Source organism: Wyeomyia smithii, chromosome 3 (genome assembly GCF_029784165.1).
Source record: "Wyeomyia smithii strain HCP4-BCI-WySm-NY-G18 chromosome 3, ASM2978416v1, whole genome shotgun sequence".
NCBI lineage: Eukaryota > Metazoa > Arthropoda > Insecta > Diptera > Culicidae > Wyeomyia > Wyeomyia smithii.
The window spans coordinates 261,690,094-261,717,866 of record NC_073696.1 but is presented as its reverse complement, the minus strand read 5'-3'; the positions used below and the strand labels follow the sequence as shown (position 1 = coordinate 261,717,866).

Sequence of the window (27,773 nt, the reverse complement as noted above, 5' to 3'; positions counted from 1 at the left end):
ACGTAAAAAGGTCTATAGTTATATTAAGATATGAAACCATTCATATATTACATAACGCGGAATTTGGCAATTTTCAATACCCACCCACCATGTAACGCAATTTTACATGTTTGCCACATGCAATATAACGCTTTGCTGAATATGAGATTTTTGTCTATCCACGCACACAAACAAATCTCGTTACGAAAATTTTCGCATTTTGTATGGAATTCGGAACATTTTTGGAAATTTCGCGTTTTATAATTATTTTTTTTGGTTGGAGAGTGAATCTTCAGTTGAAACACATTAGAAATTAATATTATTTTAGATTAAGTGTGAATAATTGCGACAATATGTCGAAATAAAATATATAAAAATGCTATATTTCTAATAGTTGGAGTATAATCTCAATCATTGTCATAGCTCATGTTACTGTATGAAACATAAGCGACTCTATTTAGAAGCGCTTTTAGAGTACAAGGTAAAAATGAAAAGTGCAAAAAGGTTACCGGCAAATGATGAAAAACAGCATATTTTACCTTAACCCCCGCATGTTTATGTATTTTTCACAAAAAAACATGTTTCAACATCATTTCTATAACTTTTCGGGAAAGTATATATAGTTCGTAACGTTAGATGGACTGAAGCAGGGGGATGCGCTTTCGATGACACCCCGTTAAGCATACAGACACGAGGCATACGGACGCGAGGCATAGTACGCTAGGCATAATGGACGGCAGGCATACGGACACGAGGCATATGGACGCGAGGCCGAATGGACGCGAGGCCGAATGGACGCGAGGCCGAATGGACGCGAGGCCGAATGGACGCGAGGCCAAATGGACGCGAGGCCGAATGGACGCGAGGCCGAATGGACGCGAGGCCGAACGGACGCGAGGCCGAATAAACGCTAGGCCGAAAGGACACAAGGCCAAGGGGAAGTGATATGGAATGTGTTATTATCGTCATCATCAACACAGCATTCGATAACATGTATTTCGCTTCAAAGTGTCATTTGAAAAGCAATACACTCGCGGCCTTCGGCCGACTCGCTGTCCGAGCGAATGCTGTCCTTACTCGCTACCGCTCGTTCGGACTTAACTAAGGGAAGAAAACTCTGTTTGAGTAGACCTAGCAAACCAGTAGATCAGTCGTTTGGGTGCGAGAGGCCGCCGCTTCCGACGGCGGGTTGGCGGCCGGCTCGGACTGCGGAAACCACGGCGGCTTAGTGCCGCCTCGTTTCCTTGCCCTCGATTATGCGTCTTCGCCGCATGATTTCAAGAAAGGTATCATACCCAATTTAAACTCTTTAGGAATATAATAACACCTGAACTACATAATTGGATCTCATGCGATCGTACAACATCGCATTCGGCCTCGCGTCCATTCGGCCTCGCGTCCAATCGGCCTCGCCTCCATTCGGCCTCGCGTCTATTCGGCCTCGCGTCCATTCGGCCTCGCGTCCATTCGGCCACGCGTCCGTTATGCCTTGTGGCAGTATGCCTCGTATCCATTATGCCTCACATCCATTATGCCTCGCGTCTGTATGCCTAGCATACTATGCCTAACATCCATATGCCTAGCGTCCATATGCCTCGTGTCCCGTCCCCGCGCTCTCCAACCTACTGTTTAACATCGCTCTTGAGGGTGCAGTACGAAGAGCAAACGTGGAAAGAAACGGTACGATCATCACGAAATCTCACATGCTTCTTGGCTTTGCGGACGACACCGATATCATCGGTATCAACTGTAAGGCCATGGAGGAGGTCTTCGTACCTTTTAAGAGAGAAGCAGCGAGATTGGGACTTGTCATTAACTCTGCCAAAACGAAGTACATGGTAGCTGGCAGAGAGCGTGGGAGTCCCCGTGGTGTTGGTACTGAGGTGGAGATAGATGGAACACGATTTGAAGTGGTTGACGAATTCGTTTATCTTGGTACGCTTGTGACATGTGACAACGATATGAGCCGTGAAGTGAAACGACGAGTTGCAGCTGCGAACAGGGCTTTCTACGGACTGCGTAACCAGCTGAGCTCCCGTAGTTTGCAAACTCGCACAAAACAAGCGCTGTATAGGACGCTGATACTCCCGGTGGCCCTTCACGGACATGAAGCATGGACGCTGGAGGAAGCTGATCGACGAGTGCTCGGAGTTTTTGAGCGTAAAGTTCTGCGATCGATACTTGGCGGTAAACTGGAAGATGGAGTGTGGCGCAGACGCATGAATCACGAGTTGTACCAGGTATACAAACATGCTGATATAGTGAAGGTAATACAGCGGGCAGGCTTCAGTGGGCTGGACATGTAGCCAGGATGCCTAACGAGAGAGCCGCCAAAACTATCTCCAGTAGAGAACCAGGAAGACGCCGTCGACTCCGTGGTAGCCTCGCACGCGGTGGATGTGCGCGGTGGAAGAAGATGCACGATCTGCTGGTGTACGGGGAGACTGGAGAACGGCTGCCCAAGACAGAAGAAGCTGGACATCTCTAATTCGTTCGGCCCTAGACCGGTGAACGGTCCGTTAGCCAAAATAGTAAAGTAAGTAAAGTTAGAGTGCCTATATATAACTAGAGTGGCGCCGTGTTATCCAAAGTAACGCTGGTAACACTGGTAACACTGAACATCCTTTCTCTTTTCCCCACACGTGTTTAATAGGTTGTTTGCTCAATTGGAATGACACTGACAGATAATTTTCATTCCAATTTCGACAGTGTCGCCACTTTATATATTTACAGGCACTCTATTTCTGGAGTGACTCAATTTCAGAGATGTTGTGTTATTGTTGTTTGAAAAAAGTGTTTTTTAAGAAGAGGGTAATTCTTACTCAATTTCTGACACATGGTGACTCTACCCATTAATGAGTAATATCATAAAAACTCTGTTCATAGTAGGTTCCCTTTTCACGAAAGTGAGTGACATCTCACTCAGTTTACACGCTCGTAAATAATAACTCATGAACTGAGCAACTCTGACTCAGTTTAGAACGATGTTCGTAGACGTCAAAAAATGAGTAGAAGTCCTTTTTGATTTTGAGTAACTTTGACTCACTTTTTGGGTTCCCTTCATATAACTTCTTTCTGAGTAACGTCGCATATAACGACGTCCATTTTGAAAGATGATTACGATGTGCTTCAGTTTGTGACATATGTGTTTTAATTGTGTGCGCCCCTCAGAAGGCATTATAACTGTTTACTTTTATTACAAGGTAATTATTGATGAACATGTGGTGTCGTTTATTGGCCGTGGCGGATTTCTAGCCAGTAATGAAACTGAACTGTACCCAAAAAATGAGTAATGTCGTACTCAAATTTTGAGTAATAATGACTAATTTTAAAGACGCCTAGTGTTACTCAGTTTTGAGTATTTGTGGAGTTACACAATTTAAGAGCTGTTCCACTTTTTAGGAAAATGCGTCAAATGTTACTCATTTTAGAGTTATTATTTACGAGCGTGTAGAGTTAAATTTGACGAGTGTGTGGGGTGCGAACAGCCTTTAAAATCTCTTTCAACTTCGTATGTCGCGAATTTAAGTATTTTTTATTGTGTCAAACTGTTACGAGTGTTATGATGTTATGATTAATCACCGTCCTGTCAGTGTTCGAAGAAAAAGAAAAACTTTCGTAGACGTCAACGATTGTGGTGAGGTTTACAAAAAAAAAAAAGAACCGCAAGCTGCCCAGAAGAATTTTGAAAAAGGGCATCTTTCCGGCTTGACTGATAATTTATCTGATTTATACTTCTTACGAACAAACAAAAACGGTGTGCGAATAAAATGGAACCCTATGATGTGATAGTTAACCAACCTGTGGTGATCGACAACGTAAGTACAAATAATCACCTCGATGAAAAGTAGAAGAAAATTGAACGGGGTGTGATTTCGGTGCAAAATAAATTTGAAACTTCTCAAGCAACTATTACTATCGTATAAAATATAACGGAGACGAGGTGGATTGGTTAATCATGATTAAACAGCCAACGATTAAAACCAACCAGATGCTTTCATCACCGCTTGTGATCAGGCAGACACAAATAATGACATCATCGCAAAGCTGGGAATGAAAAAGGCAATTAATGCATTTTCTTGCATGGAAGCTTTCTATAATTTCAAAAAAAAAAAATAATTTTACAAACTTGTATCACGTTTACCACAGAGGTTTATCTTGCGATCAATGAGACTCACAATTCTATAGCGTTGATCGGTTCCGGGGCAAGTTACTGCATACGCATGCTTCGGGTAATCGGAGCACTGTCTAAGATATTCTTCTGTCGGTCTCGGTAAATTTGGAAAGCGCTTCCAACACACTTCAAATGAGGGTAGCTTGTGTTCTTTACAGCCGTGGTCCCGATAAAAATCTCGATGTTTTTGACAGTCCAGATAAAATTGATCGGCCTGTTGCAATCGTGACATGTCGAATACGGTAAAATTTCCTCCTTTGGAAACAACGCGACCAATTTGTCGCCGGATTTTAGCGCGATCCATCTACTAACAATGCTTTCCTTTTTTTCAGGGATCTGGAATGATAAAAGCAGGCTTCGCGGGCGATCACATCCCAAAATGTCGATTCCCAAATTAGTAAGTATATTGTCATAGGTTGCTTGGTCAAAAAATGTTATTACACAAGCATGTATTCTATTCGATTTATTCAAAATATAAATATTCATCTCAATAGAAAATATTCTGTCCCTCTAACAAACTCATGTTGCTATTAAACAACAGACTAACATTTACCACAATTTGCTGCTTTTTCCCCACAGTATGGGACGCCCAAAACACGTACGCGTGATGGCCGGTGCACTCGAGGGCGATGTATTTGTTGGACCAAAGGCTGAAGATTACCGTGGCCTGCTTAGCATTCGTTATCCAATGGAGCACGGTATCGTTACAGATTGGAACGATATGGAGAAGATTTGGACGTACATCTACAGCAAAGATGAGCTATCCACGTTCTCCGAGGAGCATCCGGTTCTGCTAACAGAAGCTCCTTTGAACCCTAGAAGAAATCGCGAAAAAGCAGCAGAAATATTTTTCGAAACCTTCAACGTACCAGCCCTGTTCGTGTCGATGCAGGCCGTTCTTAGTCTGTATGCTACAGGGCGTGTGACTGGAGTAGTGCTAGACGCCGGAGATGGCGTCACGCATGCTGTTCCAATCTACGAAGGTTTTGCAATGCCTCATAGTATAATGCGGGTGGATATAGCCGGGCGGGACGTTACGCGCTACCTCAAAACACTTATCCGAAAGGAAGGATTCAATTTTCGCACAACAGCCGAATTTGAAATTGTACGATCTATCAAGGAGAAGATCTGTTATTTACCTACCATCCCTCAGAAGGAAGAGTCAGTCGATACGGAGAAGGTCAAGTACACTTTGCCGGATGGTAATGTGTTGGAAATTGGACCAGCACGGTATCGCGCACCGGAGGTGCTCTTCCGCCCGCATATGCTCGGAGAGGAATGCGAAGGAATCCACGAAGTGCTAATGTATTCGATTCAGAAGTCTGACATGGATCTGCGAAAGATGCTGTATCAGAACATCGTGCTCTCTGGTGGATCCACTCTTTTCAAGGGTTTCGGTGATCGATTATTGTCCGAGATTCGAAAACACGTTGCGAAGGACATGAAAATTCGGGTAAGTTTTGTTTTTTCTCTATGCGACGTTCACAAGCTCTGATAGTCGTTTATTTTTATATTAATATAGATTGCCGCACCGCAAGAACGCATCTATTCAACATGGATGGGTGGTTCCATTCTGGCATCGCTTGACACGTTCAAGAAGATGTGGGTCTCCAAACGGGAGTTCGATGAAGACGGACAGCGCGCAATTCATCGGAAAACGTTCTAAAGGTAGTCGCGCAATGAAACTGAATTACTTTCTTACAAGCAAACAAAAAACTCACTAGAAGTACTAGGTTCTTATATAAAGTTCACATCAATCATTGTTTGTTGAACGAAACCCACTAAGCTGGCAGTGGACGAAAAGGTAGGCCTCTCCTGTATTCCAGTAGGCATCAACAAATGTGAATATGTATTAGCTAATGTTTTTCCATTATAAAAGACCTTCGTTAAGGGCAATGTGAGATTTGTTGATAGGCTTTCAAGCAACTAGCAGCAGTTGAAACTGAACTTTCCGCATGGGACAGAGGATCCTAATCAAAATGTCTATTTATTGAATTTTTCGCCAAATCATTACTGAGTCTGAATCGCTAGTGATTCGAGAAATGCACAATGGTTTTTTTTCAAGTACACCCCATTTTCTTATCTACGTTACTGGTGTCTTTAAATGTACCACTCTAAGATGCGAATCATTCCATCTGTTTTTTTGTTTTTTGTCTGTGCTGTTTTACCTTCTCTAAATGCTGTTAACATGTTCTATATTCTTTTGAAAAAAATAGAAAATTGTCTCATTTTATTCTATATGCATCATACATAAGTATGAATAATTTCAAAAGTAAGCCGCAAAAATTCTAAGGCACTAGTTATAATTTAACTATTTATATTGAAGAAAATTCCGAGAAAGATAATATAAACTAATCTACTAGATATTATCCGATAGCTTTTAAGGATAATATTTGGAGAAAACGATAATTAAATGCAGCTTGCACAGCAGAAAAGTGTTACTCCAAGCATGAAAAAAGAATATATCACTATAAGAAAACTCTAGCTCGGTTAGTTGCTTTTCGAAATAGAAGGAAAGAAGCTATAATTATTGTCATGGTATAGGCTTTTGATTGAGAGTGAATTTTCGAAGGTTAAGGTTTAACCTAAATTATATTTTTCCATTTTCAATAGCAACAAAGCTATTTTTTGTTCATCAGTTGATGGTTAGGACAAGAAGGATCTTTCACTGTTTTCTGATAAATTTTTATTTCTATATCAATTCCGAGCATGAAGGACCGAAGCTACCAAAACCGCCCGATTTCGATATCGAATCGCCAAATTTTATTTTGCCAAATAAAATTTGACAAAGAGCAAAAAGTCTGGCCATAAACTAACAGTCAACACTCAATCTATTTGTAGTTCACATTTATTTTTCTTCTAATTATTTCTTTCTCTATGTTTCAACACAGCGTAAATAGTATAGGCAGTATTCAATGTCGATGTGAATGTCTCAAGGTTGTAGTTGAAGAAATGTCCTGCTTTCAGTGTTATCGGTTTGCTGGTTCGAAGCATTAATCGTTGCATGTCTTTCTTGTACGCAACGGGCAGCCCGAGCCAATCAGATTTAAAGAGAGCGTTCGTCAGTTGGCTGCTCTTGTAGGTGACCTCGTTACCGACTAGGCATGGTAGCAAAATTTGCCCCAACATCGCTAGAAGATAGAACAACATTGGGATCGCGGACTCCAGTTCCTTCACAATGTTGATCTGTAATGATCAATTCGAATGTTGATTGAAATTTACTCTACTATTTATGGTTATTGATTACCTCCGACAGACGAAACATAACGGCGCAAATTGTTACACCACTAGCACAAATTTGTAGGAATGTTGCCAGCGAAAAGATCTTCTCTACTTTCTGTGTGAAGCTGTAAATTCTGTAATACTTCTCGATGGCGTCGATAAACGCACGATAATAGATTGCTTTTTCGTTCTCTGAAACAGGCTTTGAAACACCTAAATAAACCAATTTTTCACGCAGATTGTCCAACTGAAGTCCAGCTGCATAAAGTAAATATGCAAGTTGTGAATCTGCTGCAACATTCAATACACAGTGTCCAGTCATTCCAAACATTTCATAAGCAAAGACGAGGTGATAGTAAGCCAAATTCTCCTCGTCCATTGGAACCCAATAGAACCAATTGGAGAATGGGAGTTTATATCGACCATCGTAGAGCATTTCCAGGTGAGTCCAAACAGAAATCAGACTGCAGACGTAGTATGCTATCATTGTGTTGCTGAAGCGACTAAATAAGCGGCGACGTGTTTCCGCTTGCCGATCCGTTTGTGGATGGAAATCGTCCGAAATAGTTTGTTCGTGTAGTTCGATGATCGTTTCAAAATTATTCACAATGAATACATATTTCACAAACATAGCTGTATCCGTTAGTAACACGAACATTACCTCCGACCACAGTTCCTCGGCGTTTTCAGCAAAAAATGAGCTCATGAACATTGCAAATATGTAGATGAAAGTGAAGAAAAAATGATATAACCATCGATAGGCACGATAGTATGGACTTTCATCCTTGATGGCCCAGAAACCGTAAATTTTCCATATCCAAAACGCTAACCGTTCACATAGTATATACTCTGAAAATTCGGACATGTTAAGCTGGGTGGACAAATGTTTCAACACGACTGACAACTCAGTGCGACTTCCAGGGAGGATTTTATTGGAAAAAGTTTTCCAACCTTATTGGGTGACTGCCTGTCAATAACGGTAATTTGACAACGAAACTTTGTGATCTCTTCGTCAGCTGGGAGGCCTGCGTAACCGGTTATTATAGTTTTTGAAACAAATCCAGTGATAACTGACAGCTTCTAACGTAGGTATGGTTGAGTGAAATTAATTATGAATATTATATCCGGCAAAGGATACCATTGGTGGTCACAATTGGCACCTCATAACGAAAAAATACTCTTCGGTATGATATTGCTCACTAGCAAATCGTCACAACACAAATAATAGTATTTCTATAAAAAGTTTTAACAGAGGTCATCAAAATTACCGAAAATTACACAGATATCTTAAAATCTATCTCAATTTTTCTTCCATTACACATCAGGGACACGATTATATGAGAAAAAGTGATTGTGTTATTTTCTCGCTCCAAATGCACTTTTCGGGTTCCTTTGGGGTCCTTTATTATTTTTTTATACTAACAAACAATTCAGTTGAGTGATAGCTTATTGAGATAAGACCCGTGGCATGTGGCTAGTTGTTGTTTCGGGCATAACAAAAAAAGAAATTTTAGCGGAAGATGAAGAATACTGTTTTTCTCTGGTATCTTAAAATTAGACCTGTGTGCCAATCTAATGTAAGGTAATGTACAGAGATTAATTAATGGAAACTTAATAATAGTGCTAACGAGTAGAAATTATGAAAAATCATTCACGATTTTGGTGCTTGTGGAAGATTTATTCTTTTCCACCCTTTTTTTTTATTCTCTTATGGGGTTACTGGCTGGGTGCGTCAAGCGTTCGAAGCGCTACAGCAGGCCCGAGTCATCGGGTCAGAGAGCCTTCAAGAATCATTTCTGGCTGACGAGATAAGCCTATGGCGACTTATAAAAACACAGTAGCAAATTGATTCCGGTGGTTTCCTGACCACAGGTCGTCGGACGCTTGTTGTCGAGCGCAAATGTTAATGATGCATGACAATAAATGTAAAATATGAGGTGGAAAAAATGGAAAAATGAGTACTTATCTCAATTTATTTTCAACTTTTGCATTTTTTTCTTCATTTTATTCAAGGTGTCCTTCTTCAAGGTCGTCAAATCGTCGTGACAACTCGGTGGCATGGGTAAACTAATGATGATAATATCAAGAAGAAAAACAAAAGAACGGGTGAATTTTTTTTTCATAATTGTTAAAAAGGGTACACAAATACATTTAACTATTGACTGAGCGTTGGCATCGAGGAAATTGATAACATAATCATATGATTACTATACCAAAATCGCTTCATGAGCCCTTTACTGAGGTGCCGCAGTAGAAAGCACCTCCTTATTGCAACAAGAACCAATGCACCGCAAGGAAGTGTTTTATGGCCCATTTTGTTTATAATTTATATTAATGACTTGAAGCGAGTTTTACGGTTGTGCGATGTAAATTTATTTACCGATGACACTGTTCTATTCATTGTGGCTAAAAATCCAAATGATGTTGAAACACTTTTAAACCAAGATTTATATTATCTGGCGAATTGGTTAAATTTTCAACAACCTTAACATTAGCAAAACAAAATATATGATCATTTCTTCGGCCAACTCCAGACCAGACGTTAATATTGCAATTAATGGTGAGACGATTGATCGGGTGAATGAATTAAAATATCATGGAGTAATCATCGATGACAAGTTAACTTTCAAGTCTCACATTGATAACGTCATCAAAAAAATAGCTAAAAAATACGGTACTCTATGCCGTTTCAAAAATGAATTGACTGTTAGTAGTAAAGTTTTGTTGTATAAGTCAGTCGTCTCACCACATATAAACTTTTGCTTCTCCATCTTAGTCCTTGCAAATAATACACAAACATTGAGATTACACTGCCGCTGTTCGCAAAATAGTCCTATGTATAATTTGAGGGTTTTCTCATTTTGCGAGAATAGGTCCATTTTGGCATGATTTTCAAGTATAGTCATTAAGAAAGTATGGTTTGATTCCCACAACCTCGATCTGAATGACAATTCTTGAAGAGCATGGCAAAATGGACCCATTTCCGAAAAAAAAACAAAAAACAAGACTTTTACATAGGACTGTTATGCGAATAGCGGCAGTACAGCGGTTACAAAATTGAGAAATGCGATTAATTATAGGATGTGATAGATACACTTTCTCAAGTTTCATACTGGACGCATTGCAATGGCTTTCTGTGAAGCAACGAGCATATTTTTTGACAATGGCGTTCCTTTGTTAAATTTTTAATAATATGCTACCTCGATATTTGAGTGATCGAATTGATAGGGGAAGTGTTTTTCATAGGTACAACTCTAGAAACGCGGAAGACGCTAGAACACCACACTTTTTATTTAGTAGATCACCGAACTCTCTGTTCTACAAAAAAATTAACTTTTTCAATTCGATGACCAGACAAGTAAAACGTGCAGCAACAATGGCGGAGCTTAAAAGGCTTTGTATTTTACACATAAGATTTGCTTTGTAGACGATTTTTTTGTAAATTAATGAAAAAGATTGTAATTTACCTAAGTATTTTTTTAATTTACCATATCTGGTACACTAAGTTATTATGTTCGTTGATGATGACGGATTTTTGTTTGGATATAGCTAAAAATATTGAGTAGTAGAGTTAAAAAAAATGAGTTGACTACACATATTTGAGCCACGCGCGTGGACTGACATAGAGAATCTGGATATTGAGTACATCGAAGTCAACCTCTGAAATTGAAACAAAAGGCATATCGGGTTGATAAGTTGCTTTTTGGTTTGTTATAGTAAATAAACTGTTATTAAGTTTTTTAATTTACTTTACGAACTAATTCCATTTTTTGTCATATGACTTACATTCTAAGTTTAGTAAAGCGGGCAATGTATGCAGTTTGCGCGGATGCATTGCCCGCTCTACTAAACTTAAGATTTTTAATATTTATATATTTTCACGATTTAGAACAAACGGTTGGGAGAAAAAACTGAAAAAATAACAGGAGGGTTGTGTGCAAAGCCACGACCGCAAGGTTGAAGTAGTATACTTTTACAAGAAAGATAACCCGGCTGCTTGCGTGTCATTCATTTTTTCTAGTAAATTAACGTTGACTATCGAATTTCGCGCTTCAACAAGGATTGACCATTTTCAATAATATAGTAAGTTACTTGGGGCTTGTTTTTAAATTTTGATAATGCGAAAAATTGATTTTTATGCAGATAATGGAAGTTTTGGCTGTCGTGTGTATGACTGAACGAAAAGATAATTCAGTACGTTCTGAAAAACGGAGATAAAGTAAAATTTATAACTTTTACAAATCTAAAAATGTGAATTATCTCATTAGAAAATATTAACTCTTCAATCAAGTTTTTATTTCATCCTAAAAAGGGCAATTTGTTGTTTTTTTTGTATCGGATAAAATGCCGATCACATCTTTGCGTTATCACTACAGTGTGAATAAAATATTCCTTGCGATAACATAAACAATGAAAAGCTGATTTAACACTCAAAACTAGACGGCTCACGTGTTGTCAAAATGAGTCAACTTTTCATTGAATGCATTTACTAGTGCCCACTATCGCAAAGGGGCTGCGTTTCACTAAAGTACCTCACTGCATCAGCCGCTATCGATGCTCAGATCCGCTGCAACTAGTTTGTTATACATAGCCATGCCACAGTTGTGGCCGCTATACGCTGCCATTGGTATCCACTGTCCCTGCATCAGCTGGCCCAGCTGCTATCGTTGCTGGAATCCGCTGCCGCTTTCCGCCATCGCTGGTATCCACTGCACTGCTAGTGCTGCTGCTGAGGGAGGACGACTGCTGTTGTCGCTGTCTAGAACTATTATGAGCGGCTCCGGCTGAAACAGGCTCTTATATAGGCCAAATAGCATGTTTTAAATTGCAAGGTATATGATTCTGTCGACCGTGCTTGGGAAGCAATCATATAACGACCAATCAGAGGTCGAATTTTTCGTTTTGACAAGGCTTGACAATTTTCAATAGTACAATAGTGTGAATAATAAAATTACAATTATCTTCTTTTGGGAAGAATCTTAGAAGATTTTCCAATCCATTGCTGCAAGAACGAAGGAAATCCATCGAATACTAACCGATTTATTAGCATTTGAAATTGGACATATCTTTCCCTTTTTTCGGTTTTGGATTTTCATTTCACATCCCTATGTAGCCGAACTTCCTGAGAGAAGTATTCTACTTCAAAAGCTTGGGTTTGCCTGTGGACTGTAAAGCTCTTTATATATGAACATGACCAAAAAGCTCATCAAAGTCTTTCCAAAGGACGTTTGAGGTGCTTTGCTATAAACATATGTCCTCAATTAAGTTGACATGTCTGGTACATTATTTAAGACAATAAGTAGAATTTTTTTCGCAAATAGGAAATGCATGATTTCAGTATGAATAGTCAATCAAATGCCAGATGTTCCTAATTGCAAAATCTTCAAGCATCCACTACATACATAATAAAACTAAATAATAGTACATTCTCTTTAAATTCGATATTTATGCATTCTATATTACGTTCTAGCTGACTCGGCAAACTTCGTCTCGCCCATTTTTTAATTTGAATAATTTTCAACATTTTCAAATGATCTAAAGATTGACCTTGGGATTTGTTCGTAGTCTGCAATTGCATGAATTGACGAAATACATTCAAACCAGTGGCGTAGCGTGACCGGGTGACACCCGGTTATTTTGGGTGTCAACCCTTTCCCCCTGGGTGTCACCCCCACCAGGTTGCAGTGAAATCCTTTTGTTATCAAAAATTGTGAAATTGGCTTAGATTATACTCTTAGGAGAAAATTTATATATTTTCGAGAGTTTCATCGCGACCACCATCTAATTGATAATTAATGTCACCTTTTTGAGGATGACACGTATAAAAATTTCCTCATGGGTGTTACCCCCTAGAGGGTGTGGAGTCAATTCTAAAATAATTTGGAAGTTATTTCTTGAAATGATGGTTGAAAAATGTGCTTTACAATAAGTATTATGTCAATTTTATATCACTTTTTTGTACATTACGACCTTCAAAAGGACATTACTCAAAAATGTACCGTAGGATGATTTTGAAATTTTGACCAGAGATTCAAAATGTCATCACGAATCGAATGGTGTATTCAGAGTCTTTGGTGCATTTTTTTATAATAACGGTCTGTGGGAGCACCGTGGTGCAATTATTCTATTATGGCTTCACTTTTTATGAAAGTAAAACACTTTCTTAACAGCGCAAGAATCACATTCCATAGAGTTTTTCCCCGTTTCCCCACTCGAAATTTTAGAACATTTATGGATATAAGCCCACTTTCAAAAGTGAATGTCCTTTTCTACCTTTTTTCCGATTAAAAAGTTCACTTCGATAAAAAATCGATCACTTACATCTTTGCTGTGTGTCTAGACCGTTGTCGCAACCGATAGTATAAGACGACTTCAGTCATTGTTGAAAAGAAAAATGCAATTTTAAATACAGGTTATTTCACAATTTTGTATTTTTTTTTTCTGTACCTGAAATTTTATTAGGTTGGTAGATACTTGCAAAAATATATCATTTTGATTAACCTTCACATTTTTAAACCGAAACACAAAAAGTAATTACTCGGGGCTAAATCTGACGAACACGGAAGGTGAGGAACCAGCTCGTAGCACAAATCTTTCAAATTATCAATCATGTCGTAAGCAAATTGAGTGGGAGTGTTGTCTTAGTGAAAGAGCACTTTTTTCGCATATACGGCCGTTTCATCCTGATTTGCACCTCTAATCGGTTCAATATTTTGCAATAATATATATTGTTTTTATATTGTTTTACTAAGGTCAAGATAGTCGTCGAATTTATACCTGAGTGTAGTGGTTGATCCATGTTTCATGTATATGACCGACGCGTTTTTTTTTTAAATGCCTTGCTAAAATTCATTTTGGATCGTTTATTTTTTACTTCCTTCTTGAGCGTCGGTTGTAGAGGTTACGACAAAATTATGCGAACAAGTACATTGCGGTTAGATTAGTTGGAGCAGGTGCTCGGTAACACTTATGAAGCCATTGCTTAGCTTGAACAAAATTATACTTGAAAGCCGCTATTGATTATTTTTATCAGCATAAAATTCACCATGAATTCCAGAAAAAAAAGTAACACCAATGCCAATAGAACTATTTGATAGAATTTTTTGTGTAAAGTATATATTACCAAATATATAATTTGCGAATAATTTACAGCAAATTTTTGCATAAACCAATATTATAATGTTATTGATCTCTGCTAGGAATCAATTAGCGTTCTATATTTATTTTGTGCCGAATATTCTTAAATTGCAGATATTTGCAGGTTTTGTAAATATCTGTTAGTAAATTGGGGCATTATTACAATTGAAATCTTCAAAAACTAAAGAAATAGCAAAAAGCAAAGCCTATGTACTACATTTTATTCTGGAATTTGACCTTCTGTTTATTCGACACATATGTACTTCGCAGACAATCGTTATGGTGTACACCAGCGGTTCTCAACCTTTTTTTGTCCGCGTACCCCTTGGCGATATTTCACATATCGATTGTACCCCCTGGCCTTGGAATGTCCTAGCCGAGTGAAAGAGAGTAATGGTAGATCATGTTGTGGTAGTCTAGTTAAGGTTCCAAATTAAACTGTAGCCTGTTTGATTGCTACAGTCATGTTTTAGGGGCTAGATTGACCAACAAATGAAATATTATAGAGAGAAATTGCTTTATCCGCCATTACTGATTTTTCCTTCGCGTACCCCCTGAAGACTTTCGAGTACCCCCAGGGGTACGCGTACCCCAGGTTGAGAACCGCTGGTGTACACGACTATCGCGGATAGATTTTCACTCTATAGAAAACTTCACAAAAGTGTGGATTTTTATATCCAAATGGGGAAAGTAAAATTCATTTCTCACTTTTAGGTGGATCACAAAATTGCAACTTTTATAAAATGGAGAATAACATTGGTAAACACAGGTTTTGTCCTAGAGATCAAACTGGAAAACTTGAAAAATTATAGCTTTTTAACCATTCCTGTGAATTTCGGTGCCTCTTGTAAAAATATTAGGGCAATCTGCGATTGCAACAGGTATTTCAAGAAGCGTCGAAATTGAATCGTCCAGAATAGCCTATTTCAATTTTTGTAGTTGCAATAACAACATGTTCATCACATTTGTTATGAAAATCTGTAAGTCTGAAACTGGCTGACGGTACGAGTTCCGGAACAAAACACCCTTTCCTCCGGAAAACTATTTGTAGAAAAAGGGTCACTTTAAGATCTTCTTCTTCGGGTCCTCAGATTTTCGTCTTATTATGTAAAGATCAACCAATCAGTTCCAAGGTAGCTATAAGACGTACGCCGGAGACATTCAGGAAATAGCTATTGGCTAAATCCGGATTATACCGATTTAAGTCGTTGATAGTCCAAGGAACAAAACACAATTGGGCACGTTTCGATACCAACATGGAACTCACAGTCACGAATTCGCTGAAAAGCATCCGGAGCAGTTTTCGCTACTAGTCGTACTGCAACAGCAAGCATATTGATAATCCGGAAAATGGCGGCTTTCATGTTTTGATTAGACACCTTCTTCGTCAGCTCATGTTAATTAATGGTGACTTTCTGTTAGGCATACAAGCGTTTGACATAATGTATTGAATATAAATTTATTTATTCCAGCGACCATTTATAGACTAGTACATTCACATTTGTTTTTTCAATAATTATGCATGAATATAGAGAATAATTAGTTTGTGTCCTTAGAGTCCTAAAATATTGTTACAATTTATGCCCAGATTTTACCGCAGTATTGATCATTCTTATTTGTTTGTCTAATTCTTGCGTATTCTATGTGAAGATGATTGAGAGCAAATAAACTACGGGTTTGAAGACTTTAATGCCTAAAAGTCTGTTTCGGTAATTTTGCTGAGTCATCTTGCTTCATTACGATATATTTTGCAAATTATTATTTTTGGATCCTAATGCAGCGAGCTCATCATAGAAATAGATAGCGACTTTATCCTTTCTTCACGAGATTAAAGATCGTAGAATACTGTAATATACCAGTATTGATTTCACATGGGCAATATGGATTTTAATAGTTGTCCGGAACTTGGAAATTTCTGTAGAAGCGCCTAATGGATCATTTTATTTACCTCGATTTTTGAGTGTTGTAGTGGCCACTTTAAAAACCGTTAGAAGTCCGAAATAGCTTTCTAATATTCGCATTTTCCTACATTTGATTAATTTCGGACCAGCTCGACGATGAAACTTTGTGCTTGTGCAGGTCTTACTACCCTAAGTAACCTTTACATTTTTTTTTGAAATTTTATCTGTACTAACATTTGAAAAAATACCACAAAAGATCAAAGTAATGGTCGCAGTGGTCCACATCTTACAAAAAAAATTTGAAAAGGGAAAAGTTGTCAAGAAATAATTTTTAAAAATTGTCTGAAATTAAAAAAAAATGAAAAAAATAAATTCGAAATCCTATACTCGAATAAACTTATTTTAAACCCAAAAACTCGGTCGTCTATTTTTTGTTTCAAAATAAGGCTCTTAGATAGATAATTTAGTAGCCTAATTTTTTCCAGACAAATAGAAATGGGCACTCTTTAGGAAAAATTTTTCTAGCACGTACTCCTGGAAGTACGATAATGATAAGAGGTAGAGAAAAGTAGTCGAATCGTCGGCATATGTGATTATTTCCAGATACTTGAGAATAAAGTAAACGATGTTTACATACAAGATAAAAGAAAGTCGACACAAATGGAAACCTTGGAGAAATCTTTCTCAAATTATTAGGTGCTACGAACACCTGGAATATTCGTTTATTCGATTTTTTTCAGCTTATGCACGATGTGCATAATGTCGCATCTAGTGCGCTGTTTAGCGCATGTGATGCGCAATACAGCGCTCTAGATGAGGCATTATGCACGGGTAAAAATCTTTTCCCGTTTTCATGACCTTTTAGGTCATGAAATCATGAATGGTGTTTTCCGACAAAATCATGACCTATTACTCATGATATCATGGTCTCAACTCCGAATACTATGAAGAGCGTTTTCATGAATGTGACTCATGGCTATTAAAAGCGTAACACATCGCTGCCGCATGGACTCATAGAATCATGAGTCATGACTCATGATACCATTAGTTGAATTGTGAATATCATGAGCTACTCAGAGCGTTTTTATAAATACGACTCATGACTGCTATAAATGTAACACATATCTGTCAAACTGCGTGCTGGTATATTCATTGATTGCAAGTTTAGAAACCGTGATTAATACCGTAGGTGAACTAGCGTATTTCATGTGCAAAACAAGGTTTTCGCGAGTGAAAGTGTTTATAAAACATATGACAAGTGTCCGGTCGCGTAAATTAACTCAACACAGTAATATAAAGTGCGATTAAAACAACTGTGGCAGAGAATATACGATCGAAAAAAAATCGGATTGGAGATCGAAAAGAAGTAAACAACTTCTGATACCAGGTCTATAATATAATATGGTTATTTACTTAGTGCTCGTATACAAATAGCTAGCCGTGAAGTTTGTATTTTCCATCAAGCCCAGTTTAGAGTTCCATCGCTAGAAATGTAAACTCGTTGTTGTTATTGCTGCTAGAATTGATGGATAAGAAGCTGTGTGGCGAGTTACATTTGCCTATTAATGATTTGAAACCAGTGCCCCGCGGTTTCTGCGACGCTTTTCGTCACATCGGCTATAGAAGAATTCGTGCCTATTTTGCCGAAAACCTAGATAACGTGCCGGCTGTGCCAACAAAATCTGTTCAATTTAAACAGCTGTGAGATACTGTTGGTAATGGTTATGTGGTACGTGATTTTGTTAGCCGCGGCACTAACTGGATCGATTTAAGTGATCTTTCGGTAGCATCTATCACCTCCGCTTCCCCCTTCTGTTAGGTGGTAGTTGTATTCGCTTCGCATGAGCTGTAAACTGCAGATTGGTGAAATACCTGTGTGTTCTCCAACCGGGTTTTCTTACAAATTTCGCTGGCGGAAATTTGGAACTGTAAACTATCTTGACACATCACTGAAGTTGAGAATAACAAAAACTTGTTTTTTAACGTAGAACTACGTTTTTCAGGAAGATAAGCTACATTGAGGTGAAAATGAAAATGTAAAAACGGAAAAGGAGACAAAACTTGTGTTTTTTTAATGCTTATAAGCCGTTTCCAACGCATTTCCGTCGTTTTTTAACAATCAATTGAAAATTATCCATGCATCAGCCCAAATGCAAACAATTATAATTTGTTTATTTGAACTATTGTAGGTACCGTACGGCTTCGGCAGTGGTTAAGATTGCTGCAGAAAACCAGCCGAAGCTGTTCGCTACCCTACTATTGAAAATTTTTATTGAAAAGTGTTAAAATAACAAGAAATAAAACAAAGTTTATTGAAAAGTCTTTAAAAAAGCATTCAGTTAACTAGTGAAGGACGGTGCTAACTAGGTACCAGTAGCTGTAGTAGTAGTAGCGTCAGCGGTCAATGTAGCGGTATTACATCTTCTAGTAAAAAACGCTGCTTTTATGCGGTAGCGGCAATTCCTCCAGTGAAAAATTTGGCAACACACAAACAGGGGTGTTGGCAATCAAAATCTGTTTGCCGTCAAATTTTTAGTGCGAAAACAGCTTTCAATGTCGGGAATAGCACAGAGATGGGATCAGCATCATATCCTAAATTGGATTGAAAAACAAATTGTCCTTTTAGGATGAATATTCAATTAAGACTTTAAATTTTCTTGTTCATTCATTACATCTTCTTCAAAATGTTGGTGTGCTTTGACATAGACGGTTGTAAATTCGATTTCATCTCCATGTCTCAGCACGAACTCGGAATTTCAATATGCACCAAGGAAAAAATAACTGAGTGACCAACTTTTTTATAAGTAGACCCTGTTGATATTTTCCACAATAATGCGAAGGCGCCCAGTTCAGAGCATCCATCTGGCAACACTTCCGGTCAAAACTAATATTTTTTTTTGGATTCCTTGGTTTGTTTTCTTCAAAATTCATCTATCACTATTTTTGGAGTATCTTACGTCTATAAATTGTAAAAAAACGAAGTTTATAACTTTTTTCGTTAAAATGTTATATCTCGAGATTGGCTTATACTTCCTCGGGATGATAGTTGTTTCTATGTGAAATTTTCCAAGGAACACGATGAAATTATTAAATTTAAAATAAAAATGGCTGCATTTGCCGAAAAATGTAAATTTAGTTTTCAAATACAAAAATAATTTATTTGGCAACACTTCCGGTCAAAACTTATATTTTTTCTGGATTCCCTGCTTTATTTTCTTCAAAAATCATGTAGGGGTAAACAGGGTAAGACCGCCCAGCGGGGTAAGACCGCCCACCGCCCACCGTATTTTACTACCAAGTTATATAATAATTGAAAAATTCTTTAACATGTCTATTACAGTATAATTACATAACATTTTGCACCCCTTTCTTTTTTGATAGTGCGCGAACATTCACAGAAATAATTAAAAACAACCTTTCCGCTGGCAACCAGTCAACGCGCTATCGTTTTGCGGCAACGGGACTCAAGGTTTTTCTGTCTAAAAATCTATTGTTTTATTCGTGAATATACGTTTAACCGCTTGCCTGAATCTGTCTTCTTTCGGAAATATCGAAGGCCGTGAGTAATCTTGTAATTTTGACTACTTTTTCGATGGAATATGAAAATGTTCCACTGGGGGTAAAGTCGCCCACTATACATGGGGTAAAACCGCCACGTATACACGTGCTTGTTGTTTTACTTCAAGACCCAAATGCCTCAACACTACAAAGGGAATATTTACAGGATCAGTAAAGTAATTTCAAGCCACATAAGACATCAATGTTAATCGACCATTTTCGATTTGGTAGAAGCTTTTCTAGAAATTTTTTTTTTAACGCGACTAATTTTCGAAAAAAGTAAACTTGTGTAAAAATGGTATTAATGAACAAAAAAAATTTTAGAGCCAGGACGGTTTGTTTGATCGGAATGACTTCTCCGGCAGAGTTGAAAATAGCAGTTTTTTACTTCCGAAAAAAGAATACACTGTAAAAAAATTAAAGAAAAGATATAAAAATAGAATTAATTTTTTTTTTAAATTTATTTAAAAAAATGATGTTTCTGCCTGCAGAATCTACAAAAGGTAAGCTAAAATTTGATGGTTATTTGATCATGGAGTAATAGAAATATTTATAGCTCAAATTTTGTAAAGATTTTTTCTTGGGCGTCGTTGGTAATTTTGTTCGTCAAAAAAACCTTAAAAAATTGAAAATATGAACAAAAAATCTATAATTATTATTATTACTCTATACATAATAAGTCTTCAAAAAAATCATACAGACAGGTATAATGAGTTTGTATTTTAAGCTTAAAGACAGGTTTATTATAAATTGAATATCTTGAAAGACCCTAATTCTGAAAAATCTATGTATTTTGAAAACAACAAAGAGTTACCTAAACATTGATTTGAACTTGGATAATCAAAAAACAAAAAAAGTTAAAACTTAGAAAATTTTTTTTTCAGATTTTTCACAGTGTAGGTATATTTTATCAAAAAAGAAAAAAAATACCATCCACAACTTTGTCAAAGACACTATACCGATAAAATCAACCCAACTTGGCCCTAAAAATATTTGTTATTCTCAAAAAATGGTGGGCGATCTTACCCCGCTGGTGGGCGGGATTACCCCGCATGAAAAAGATCTGTACATTTTCAATGAATTTTTAAAATTGAAAAAAAAGCTGGAAAATAAACAAAAAAAAATTCAGTTCTTATTTTTTAAATGCGGGTATTGAATAGAAGAACCTCTTAGCGAAGAAAAAATGAAATTGCAGCCGCAACTTTTTTTTTTATAAACAGCATTGCTTAAGGGGGCGGTCTTACTCCGCTTACCCCTATCAGTATTTTTCGGACATCTTACGTCTATGAATTTTAAGAGAAAGAAAAAAGAGATTTTGAACAAGAAATGCGTGACTTTGCGATAAACAGGGGGGTCCCACAGAGCGGGGGGTATTCCAATCGACACCAAATTTGGGATTTTTCCAAAGTGACAATAGATGAATAATTCTCCCAACTTTGAGCAAAATCTGTGATGGTCGTGTCCAAGTTTGTGCTTTTTCGTGGTCACTTCGTATGGAATGACCCATATTGCTTTCTTAGAGGATCTGAGGCGACATTTTGATGACAACTTATAAATATTTATTTAATATTTTTTCCTATCTGATGATAGGAACAGCTTTTACTACATTTACACAGTTTACTAACTATAACGATCTATAACATTTAAAATGGTTTTTTCTTGAATCACGACTAATTTGTGATAACGGTTTAGGTTAAAATGGTATTGTTAATTACAAATATTTTTAGAGCCAGAGTGGTTGATTTGATCGGTGTGACATTTTCGGCAAAGTTGTAGATAGTAATTTTGTCCTTACAAAAAAATTTACAATAAAAAAAAATAAAAAAATTGATTTTTCGACATTTTTTCATTCTTGTTTGTGCAACTGTCATTATAAAGAAATCAATGTGCGTGTAGTTTTCGAAGAAAAAAAAAATCGAATTTCACAGTTAAATTTTTTTTTAATGTATATTTTATAATTATATTTTTGGGTTCTTACTTTAAAAAAATATTTTGTCCTACGGAGAATTTTTCGGAAGGTCAAAATTACTGTCTACGACATTGTACTGTTCTGACTTCTCCAATCGTTTGCACACACACTTTCGAGAAACTCTTTGTTATTTACGCATTCGTCAGAGCAGTAACCCAAATTAATAAAGCAGAGGTTAGGCAGATACCTACCGCCGTATTGGTGAAAATGTTGCATGCTTCCTATATGAACATGTCCGACATAAAATCCGATCAAAGCGCTCGGGGGTATTACGTCACAAAGTTTGTTTTGAAAATTGAAGTGCATTCATTTCTTCTAAGTTGACGGAGTGTTGTAATGTTTTACTCAGTAAAATCACGTGAAATTTCATCATGAAACATACGGAAAGACAAACTAACAGTTAAGCCCTATTTTGAGTTCCAAGCGAAGTGAAAATCTCATACAAAATGTTCATTTTTTCACGCTCGTGAAAAATGCAACCTGCAAAAATTTCACTTCGCTTGGAACTGTAAACAAATTCGATCCAGCGAAATCAAAGGATGTGGATCTCATCTTTTTCACTGGGGTTCTCTTTTTTCACGCATGCAAACGGTAGTGAAAAAAGCAGCAGCAAGCGAAAACTTGCGTGCGTTTATATTCTGTCTGTTGCAGCCAATTTTCATTTCGCTCGGAGTGTAAACTTGTGAAATTCGCTTCACTTAAACTTTAAACTGCAGGCTGGTGAAATACCTGCGTGTTCCACAAACGGGTTTTCACGACAGATTTCGCAAGCGAAAATTTACGCTTTTTCACTTGTCAAATTTTTCACTTCGCTTGGAACTGTAAACTATGCTTTAGCATGCATAGTTTTTCGCGGCCCAAAAAGTTGGCTCAATTTTGTGTCCGTTGTCGGTTGATGCCAAGTTTGTGCGATTCCAGCACTTCAAGCCAGAGGACTTCGAAGGCCGGTTTCTTGTTGGTCATCGACCGTGTCTCGTAAAATATGGTAAGACAATAATCATTTTAAATACTTTACAAATTCTTTTACCGTCAAACAAAAGTTTCAGCCGTTCCAACTATTCGTACGTTACCTGCAAGAGATAGAAGTTAACCAAAACTGGTAGAATCCACTCTAGATTCTCTGCTAAATTTCGAGAGCATACTCAAATTATATACCGATTAGAGTACCTGTACCGTGCTGGATCGAAATCCGTACACCTAAGCACACGAAAATCTTCGACGGTCAATATAAAATCAAGAAATCACATATTGCTTTAAACTGACATGTTTAGTTATAGGTCTACTTATATTTTATCACTATTCTCCAGCAAAATGATTAAAATCACTCCGAAACTCGAAAAAATCATGTTTAAATAGAACATGTTTTGAATCGAAATCCGTACACAGTTTTTTGTGTGGATCAAAACCCGTACACTTTTGAATCGAAATCCGCACACACGCGATATAGACTGGATCAAAGTCCATACAACAATAAATCATACTCCGTATAGATGAAGAAGTACAAATATGAAAATCTTTTATTTCTAATTTATCTTTAAATTACCGAATAAGTATATTTTGAGGATCAACTGGCTCCTAAAGTTTCACACGGTTTTCTAATTTTTGATATCAGCTGAAATAGTGCAATTTTTGTAGCGTTTCGTAGTAACTGGAACGCCGGAACCTCTCGAAGCTTCCCGGTACGACTTTCCCTTGCGCACCTCAGTCACAGCTCGTTTAAAATTGTTTGCCGTATATTTATACTTGTTTTCTTCCATTATAAGCTGAAAACAAAAAGAAAGTTCAACAATATATGCATGATACACACGCTGTACGGATTTAGATTCAAGCAAATAACAAGAATCAAAATCCGTACGGCACAGTTTTTGTTGAATAAATACAACTTACACTATTTATTAGACAATATACAGCTGGAAAATAACAAAGACTTACCTTTTCCATCAATTTTAAAAAGATTCACAGAGTAAAACACTTATATCCCACTTGAAAATCGTTTTTATCTGAAGAACGTTTCCTTAGTAAATTCTCTAACGATACAACGAAATGACAACTGAAACCGATACACGATTGATTTTTCATTTTTAATATTTTTATTTCATGGCCTACTGGCGCATAGTTTAATTTAACAGAAGGCCAACAGCTCCACGGACATGTACATGTAACTATCATATGAATTTTCATTTTTATAATGCTTAAAACTGAAGAAAAACATCAAGGTGTACGGATTTCGATACTGTACGGGTTTCGATCCAGCACGGTACATCAAACCGAGCTGCTTTGATAAAGAAAATAATTGTCAGTTATCTAAACATAGGTATGCTTCAAATTTTATGCAAAACAAATTATCAGTTTCAAACCTTCTAACAGACAAACATTAACAAAACTAATTCTCTTTTCTGGCAACTAACTTTTTCGTAATTTTGAATTGTAACTTGTTATAACCGTTTTGTTTACTTGTTTATTTGTTACTGTTACTAAACACACACATTTTATTTTTTAAATGAAAAAAACTTTATGCATCAATAATGCTTTTTCATTACAATATCACTTCCGAGATTAAAGTTCACCATTTCTGGAAACCGCTGACCTTTGGTTGTCGTTGTATTTTCTTCCATTTATCATTCAGCATTGAGATACATCTGTAAAATGGTAACGTCTCCGCCAACCACGCTCGACGCCTGGGTTCGAATCCCACCGCCGACATAGGTGTCGATGGTTGTGAGGTGGCGTGATCCACTCACAACCAACCCAACTGGTCTAGATTCAATCCTAGCCGACACCGGGAGATTTTCTGAGGCGAAAAATCTCTGGGATCACGCCTTCCATCGCATGAGGAAGTAAAGCCGTTGGCGCCGGTCCGTTAATAAACGGGTCGTGAGTTAGGGTCCTGGGTGTGGAGTCGCCTCCCTGGGCGTCGGTGATTGGCCACAACAGTGGCGGAACTAGACCGACGGAAAATAAGCGAGAATAAAAAAAAAAAAATACATCTGTAAAAAAACACTGTCTTTGAAAACATATTCTGCATTCGGCATGCGAACGACCCATTTTGGCCCAGGTGTTCGATATATCGAACAAAACTTGATAATTTGTAGAGTATAACAGAGCCAGCCTGAAATGGAAACATTCAATCAAGCACCATCACATTACACGATTTGCGAATCACGCTTCACAATATTTCAGAAATTTTTACTTTTTGTATTTAATCACTTGACTTCCACGTATTTTTCATAAGTTGGACAGGTAGAACACGCGATGACTATTATTTAAATAAAGTTGCGGAACTTGCAGAACTAACAATTCGACCTACGAGCAAAATCAACAGAGCAAAATAAAACAAAAGCGAAACGTCAAGCTCTGCCGATGCGAACCCATTGAATCATGGATTCAATTCATGGTTTCCTAAATCAAAGCAACGTTTTATAAATCGAACACCCGATTTCATGAGTCAAATTCTATATGTCCTGACTCGCAACTCATGATTTCATAAATTAAAAATCATGGTTCCAGGAGCCAAAGCGAGATCTCATAAATCGAACGCCCGATTTCATGAGTCAAATGCTAAATTGCATGACTCGTGACTCATGCCAAAGCAAGCAAGCAAACTAAAGCAAGAATTCATAAATCGAAAACCCGCTTCCATGAGTCAAATGCTATATGTCCTGACTCGCAACTCATGATTTCATAAGTCAAAATCATGGTTCCAGGAGCCAAAGCGAGATTTCATAAATCGAACGCCTGAATTCATGAGTCAAATGCTAAATTTCATGACCCATAAATCATGGTTCCATGCGAAATCGCTCATATGATGTCAGCAAAACAGTAACGCACAAGGTGCGTTACGAACAATTGGCTCATGATTCCATGAGTCTTTACTCTACCCGTGTGCCCATAAGGTAAAAAATCGAAGTCGTCTATTTCGATTTTCAACTGGAACACTGTTTATTATCTTATAGGGCGAGTTTTAATATGAAATGTAGCATCAAGGCTTTGCTTTGCTAGGCAAGTCAATCCGGTTAATGGCTTTACTAAGGTCTGCATGAGGAGTTTCAACGTGGTTCCCATTACCCATAGCGTTTTGTGAGTAATCTGTAGATACAAATTTGTGGAGGTTGGGCGGCCATCAAAATCTATTGTTTCTATTTGATTTTTGACTTGAAGAAATATTTTTTCGTTAGAATTCAACTAAGGAAAAGAAAAAATCTTTGAGATATTCTAACAGATCAGTAGATCATTTGTTTACTTGTGCAAGGCCGCTGCTTACGACGACTGGGCGGTGACTCGATTCGTTGTGGTGCAGTATGCCTCGTACCCATTATGCCTTAGGTCTGTTATGCCTAGCAAACTATGCATTAAATCCGAATGCCTTGCGTCCATATGCCTCGTTGTCACATTCCCGGCCTTCCAACCTCCAAAAAGATTCCAAAGTTTTGCTGTAGAATTATCGGTTATCGACAGGCAATCCCAAAATGGAAGTCACCAAAGACGAAAGTCCATACTATCGTGCCTATCGATGGATATATCATTTTTTCTTCACTTTCATCTACATATTTGCAATGTTCATGAGCGCTTTCTTTGCCGAAAATGCTAAGGAGTTATGGTCATAGGTGATGTTTTTATTGCTAACCGATACAGCTATGTTTGTGAAATGTATATTCATTGTGAATAATTTTGAAACGATTGTCGGACTACACGAACAAACTATTTCGGACGATTTTCATCCGCAAACGATTCGACAAGCGGAAACACATCGTCGGAAATTGATGCGTTTCAGCAACACGATGATAGCATTCTACATCTGCGCCGAGATTTCTCTTTGGACACATCTTTAACTGCTCTTCGGAGGCCAATATAAACTTCCATGCTTCAATTCGTTTTATTTGGTTCCAATGGACGAGGAGAACTTGATTAACTACTACCTCGTGTTTGCCTACGAAATGTTTGGAATGACTGGACACACTATGTTGAACGTTACAGCAGATTCACAACTTGCATATTTACTCTATGTAGCTGGACTTCAGCTGTACAATCTTTGTGAAAAATTGAACGGTCTTGGTGTTTCGGATTCTGCCTCAGAGAATGAGAAAGAAGTATATCACCGTGAGTTTATCAACGCCATCGAAAAGTATAACAGAATTTACAGCTTCACACAGAAAGTAGAGGAAATTTTCTCACTGGCAATATTTGTACAAATTTGCGCTAGTGGTATAACAATTTGTGCGGTCATGTTTCGTTTGTCTGAGGTAATCAATAACCGTGAATTGTGAAATGAAATACTTACAACATTTTACCCCTGATGATTACAGATGGACATTACCAATGACCCGAAGTCTGCGATTCCAATGTTGTTCTATCTTCTAGCCATATTGGTGCAAATTTTTCTACCTTGCCTGGTCGATAACGAGGTCACCTACAAGAGCAGCCAATTGACGAATGCTCTGTTCAAATCCGATTGGCTCAGGTTGCCCGCTGCGTACAAAAAAGACATGCAACGGTTGATGCTACGAACCAACAAACCAATAACACTAAAAGCAGGACGTTTTTTCAATTATAACCTTGAAACGTTCACATCGACGTTGAATACCGCCTATAGTATTTACGCTGTGTTAAAACGTAGAGAAAAGCAGAACTAGAAGAAATAGAAATGTAAATCAGGAATATTTTGTGTATTTCGTTTTTTTTTTTTAAATAATTAAGCACTTAATAAATAAACCCATATTTTATAAGTCAATTTTGATTTGATGAGGTAATTGATAATTCAAATGTTTCGTTTCGGACTTGAAATAACGAGGTGATCTCCTGTTCATTTAACAAAGCAGAGTAAGATTTATTTATA

General features: G+C 37.5%; 3 protein-coding genes across 4 annotated transcripts; 2 read left to right on the top strand and 1 right to left on the bottom strand.

Annotated features, from left to right (window-relative positions):
- The first annotated feature begins 3,569 nt into the window (after positions 1–3,569).
- On the top strand, positions 3,570–6,637 carry LOC129732894 (actin-related protein 1). The gene is made up of 4 exons (XM_055694281.1): positions 3,570–3,797; positions 4,486–4,550; positions 4,733–5,606; positions 5,676–6,637. Exons 1-4 carry the CDS (start codon positions 3,750–3,752, stop codon positions 5,817–5,819), a joined length of 1,131 nt encoding a protein of 376 aa, XP_055550256.1. The 5' UTR covers positions 3,570–3,749; the 3' UTR covers positions 5,820–6,637.
- A 314-nt stretch (positions 6,638–6,951) lies between these two features.
- On the bottom strand, positions 6,952–8,349 carry LOC129732893 (odorant receptor 94a-like). Of its 2 annotated transcripts, XM_055694280.1 has the most exons (3): positions 8,278–8,349; positions 7,401–8,224; positions 6,952–7,339 (listed from the first exon to the last, which is right to left on the bottom strand). In XM_055694280.1, exons 2-3 carry the CDS (start codon positions 8,085–8,087, stop codon positions 7,013–7,015), a joined length of 1,014 nt encoding a protein of 337 aa, XP_055550255.1. In that variant the 5' UTR covers positions 8,088–8,224; positions 8,278–8,349; the 3' UTR covers positions 6,952–7,012. The 2 variants fall into 2 exon arrangements, with proteins under 2 accessions (XP_055550255.1, XP_055550254.1); XM_055694279.1 differs by having other exon boundaries at positions 7,401–8,310.
- A 15,883-nt stretch (positions 8,350–24,232) lies between these two features.
- Positions 24,233–27,570, top strand: LOC129729229 (odorant receptor 94a-like; the record flags this gene model as incomplete). Its single annotated transcript, XM_055687727.1, is given in 4 exon segments — positions 24,233–24,288; positions 25,229–25,334; positions 26,377–27,180; positions 27,244–27,570. Coding segments are annotated over 4 exon segments (1,293 nt in total), but the record flags the coding sequence as incomplete, so codon positions are not given.
- Between the last annotated feature and the right edge of the window lie 203 nt (positions 27,571–27,773).

Bases quoted from the DNA above. Each gene is read 5' to 3' on its own strand.
- LOC129732894 (XM_055694281.1), top strand. From the start codon at position 3,750: ATGGAACCCTATGATGTGATAGTTAACCAACCTGTGGTGATCGACAAC. The intron at 4,551-4,732 runs GTAAGTATATTG...TTTTCCCCACAG, and splicing joins AAATGTCGATTCCCAAATTA to TATGGGACGCCCAAAACACG. The intron at 5,607-5,675 runs GTAAGTTTTGTT...ATATTAATATAG, and splicing joins CGAAGGACATGAAAATTCGG to ATTGCCGCACCGCAAGAACG.
- LOC129732893 (XM_055694279.1), bottom strand. From the start codon at position 8,240: ATGTCCGAATTTTCAGAGTATATACTATGTGAACGGTTAGCGTTTTGG. The intron at 7,340-7,400 runs GTAATCAATAAC...TGATCATTACAG, and splicing joins TTATGTTTCGTCTGTCGGAG to ATCAACATTGTGAAGGAACT.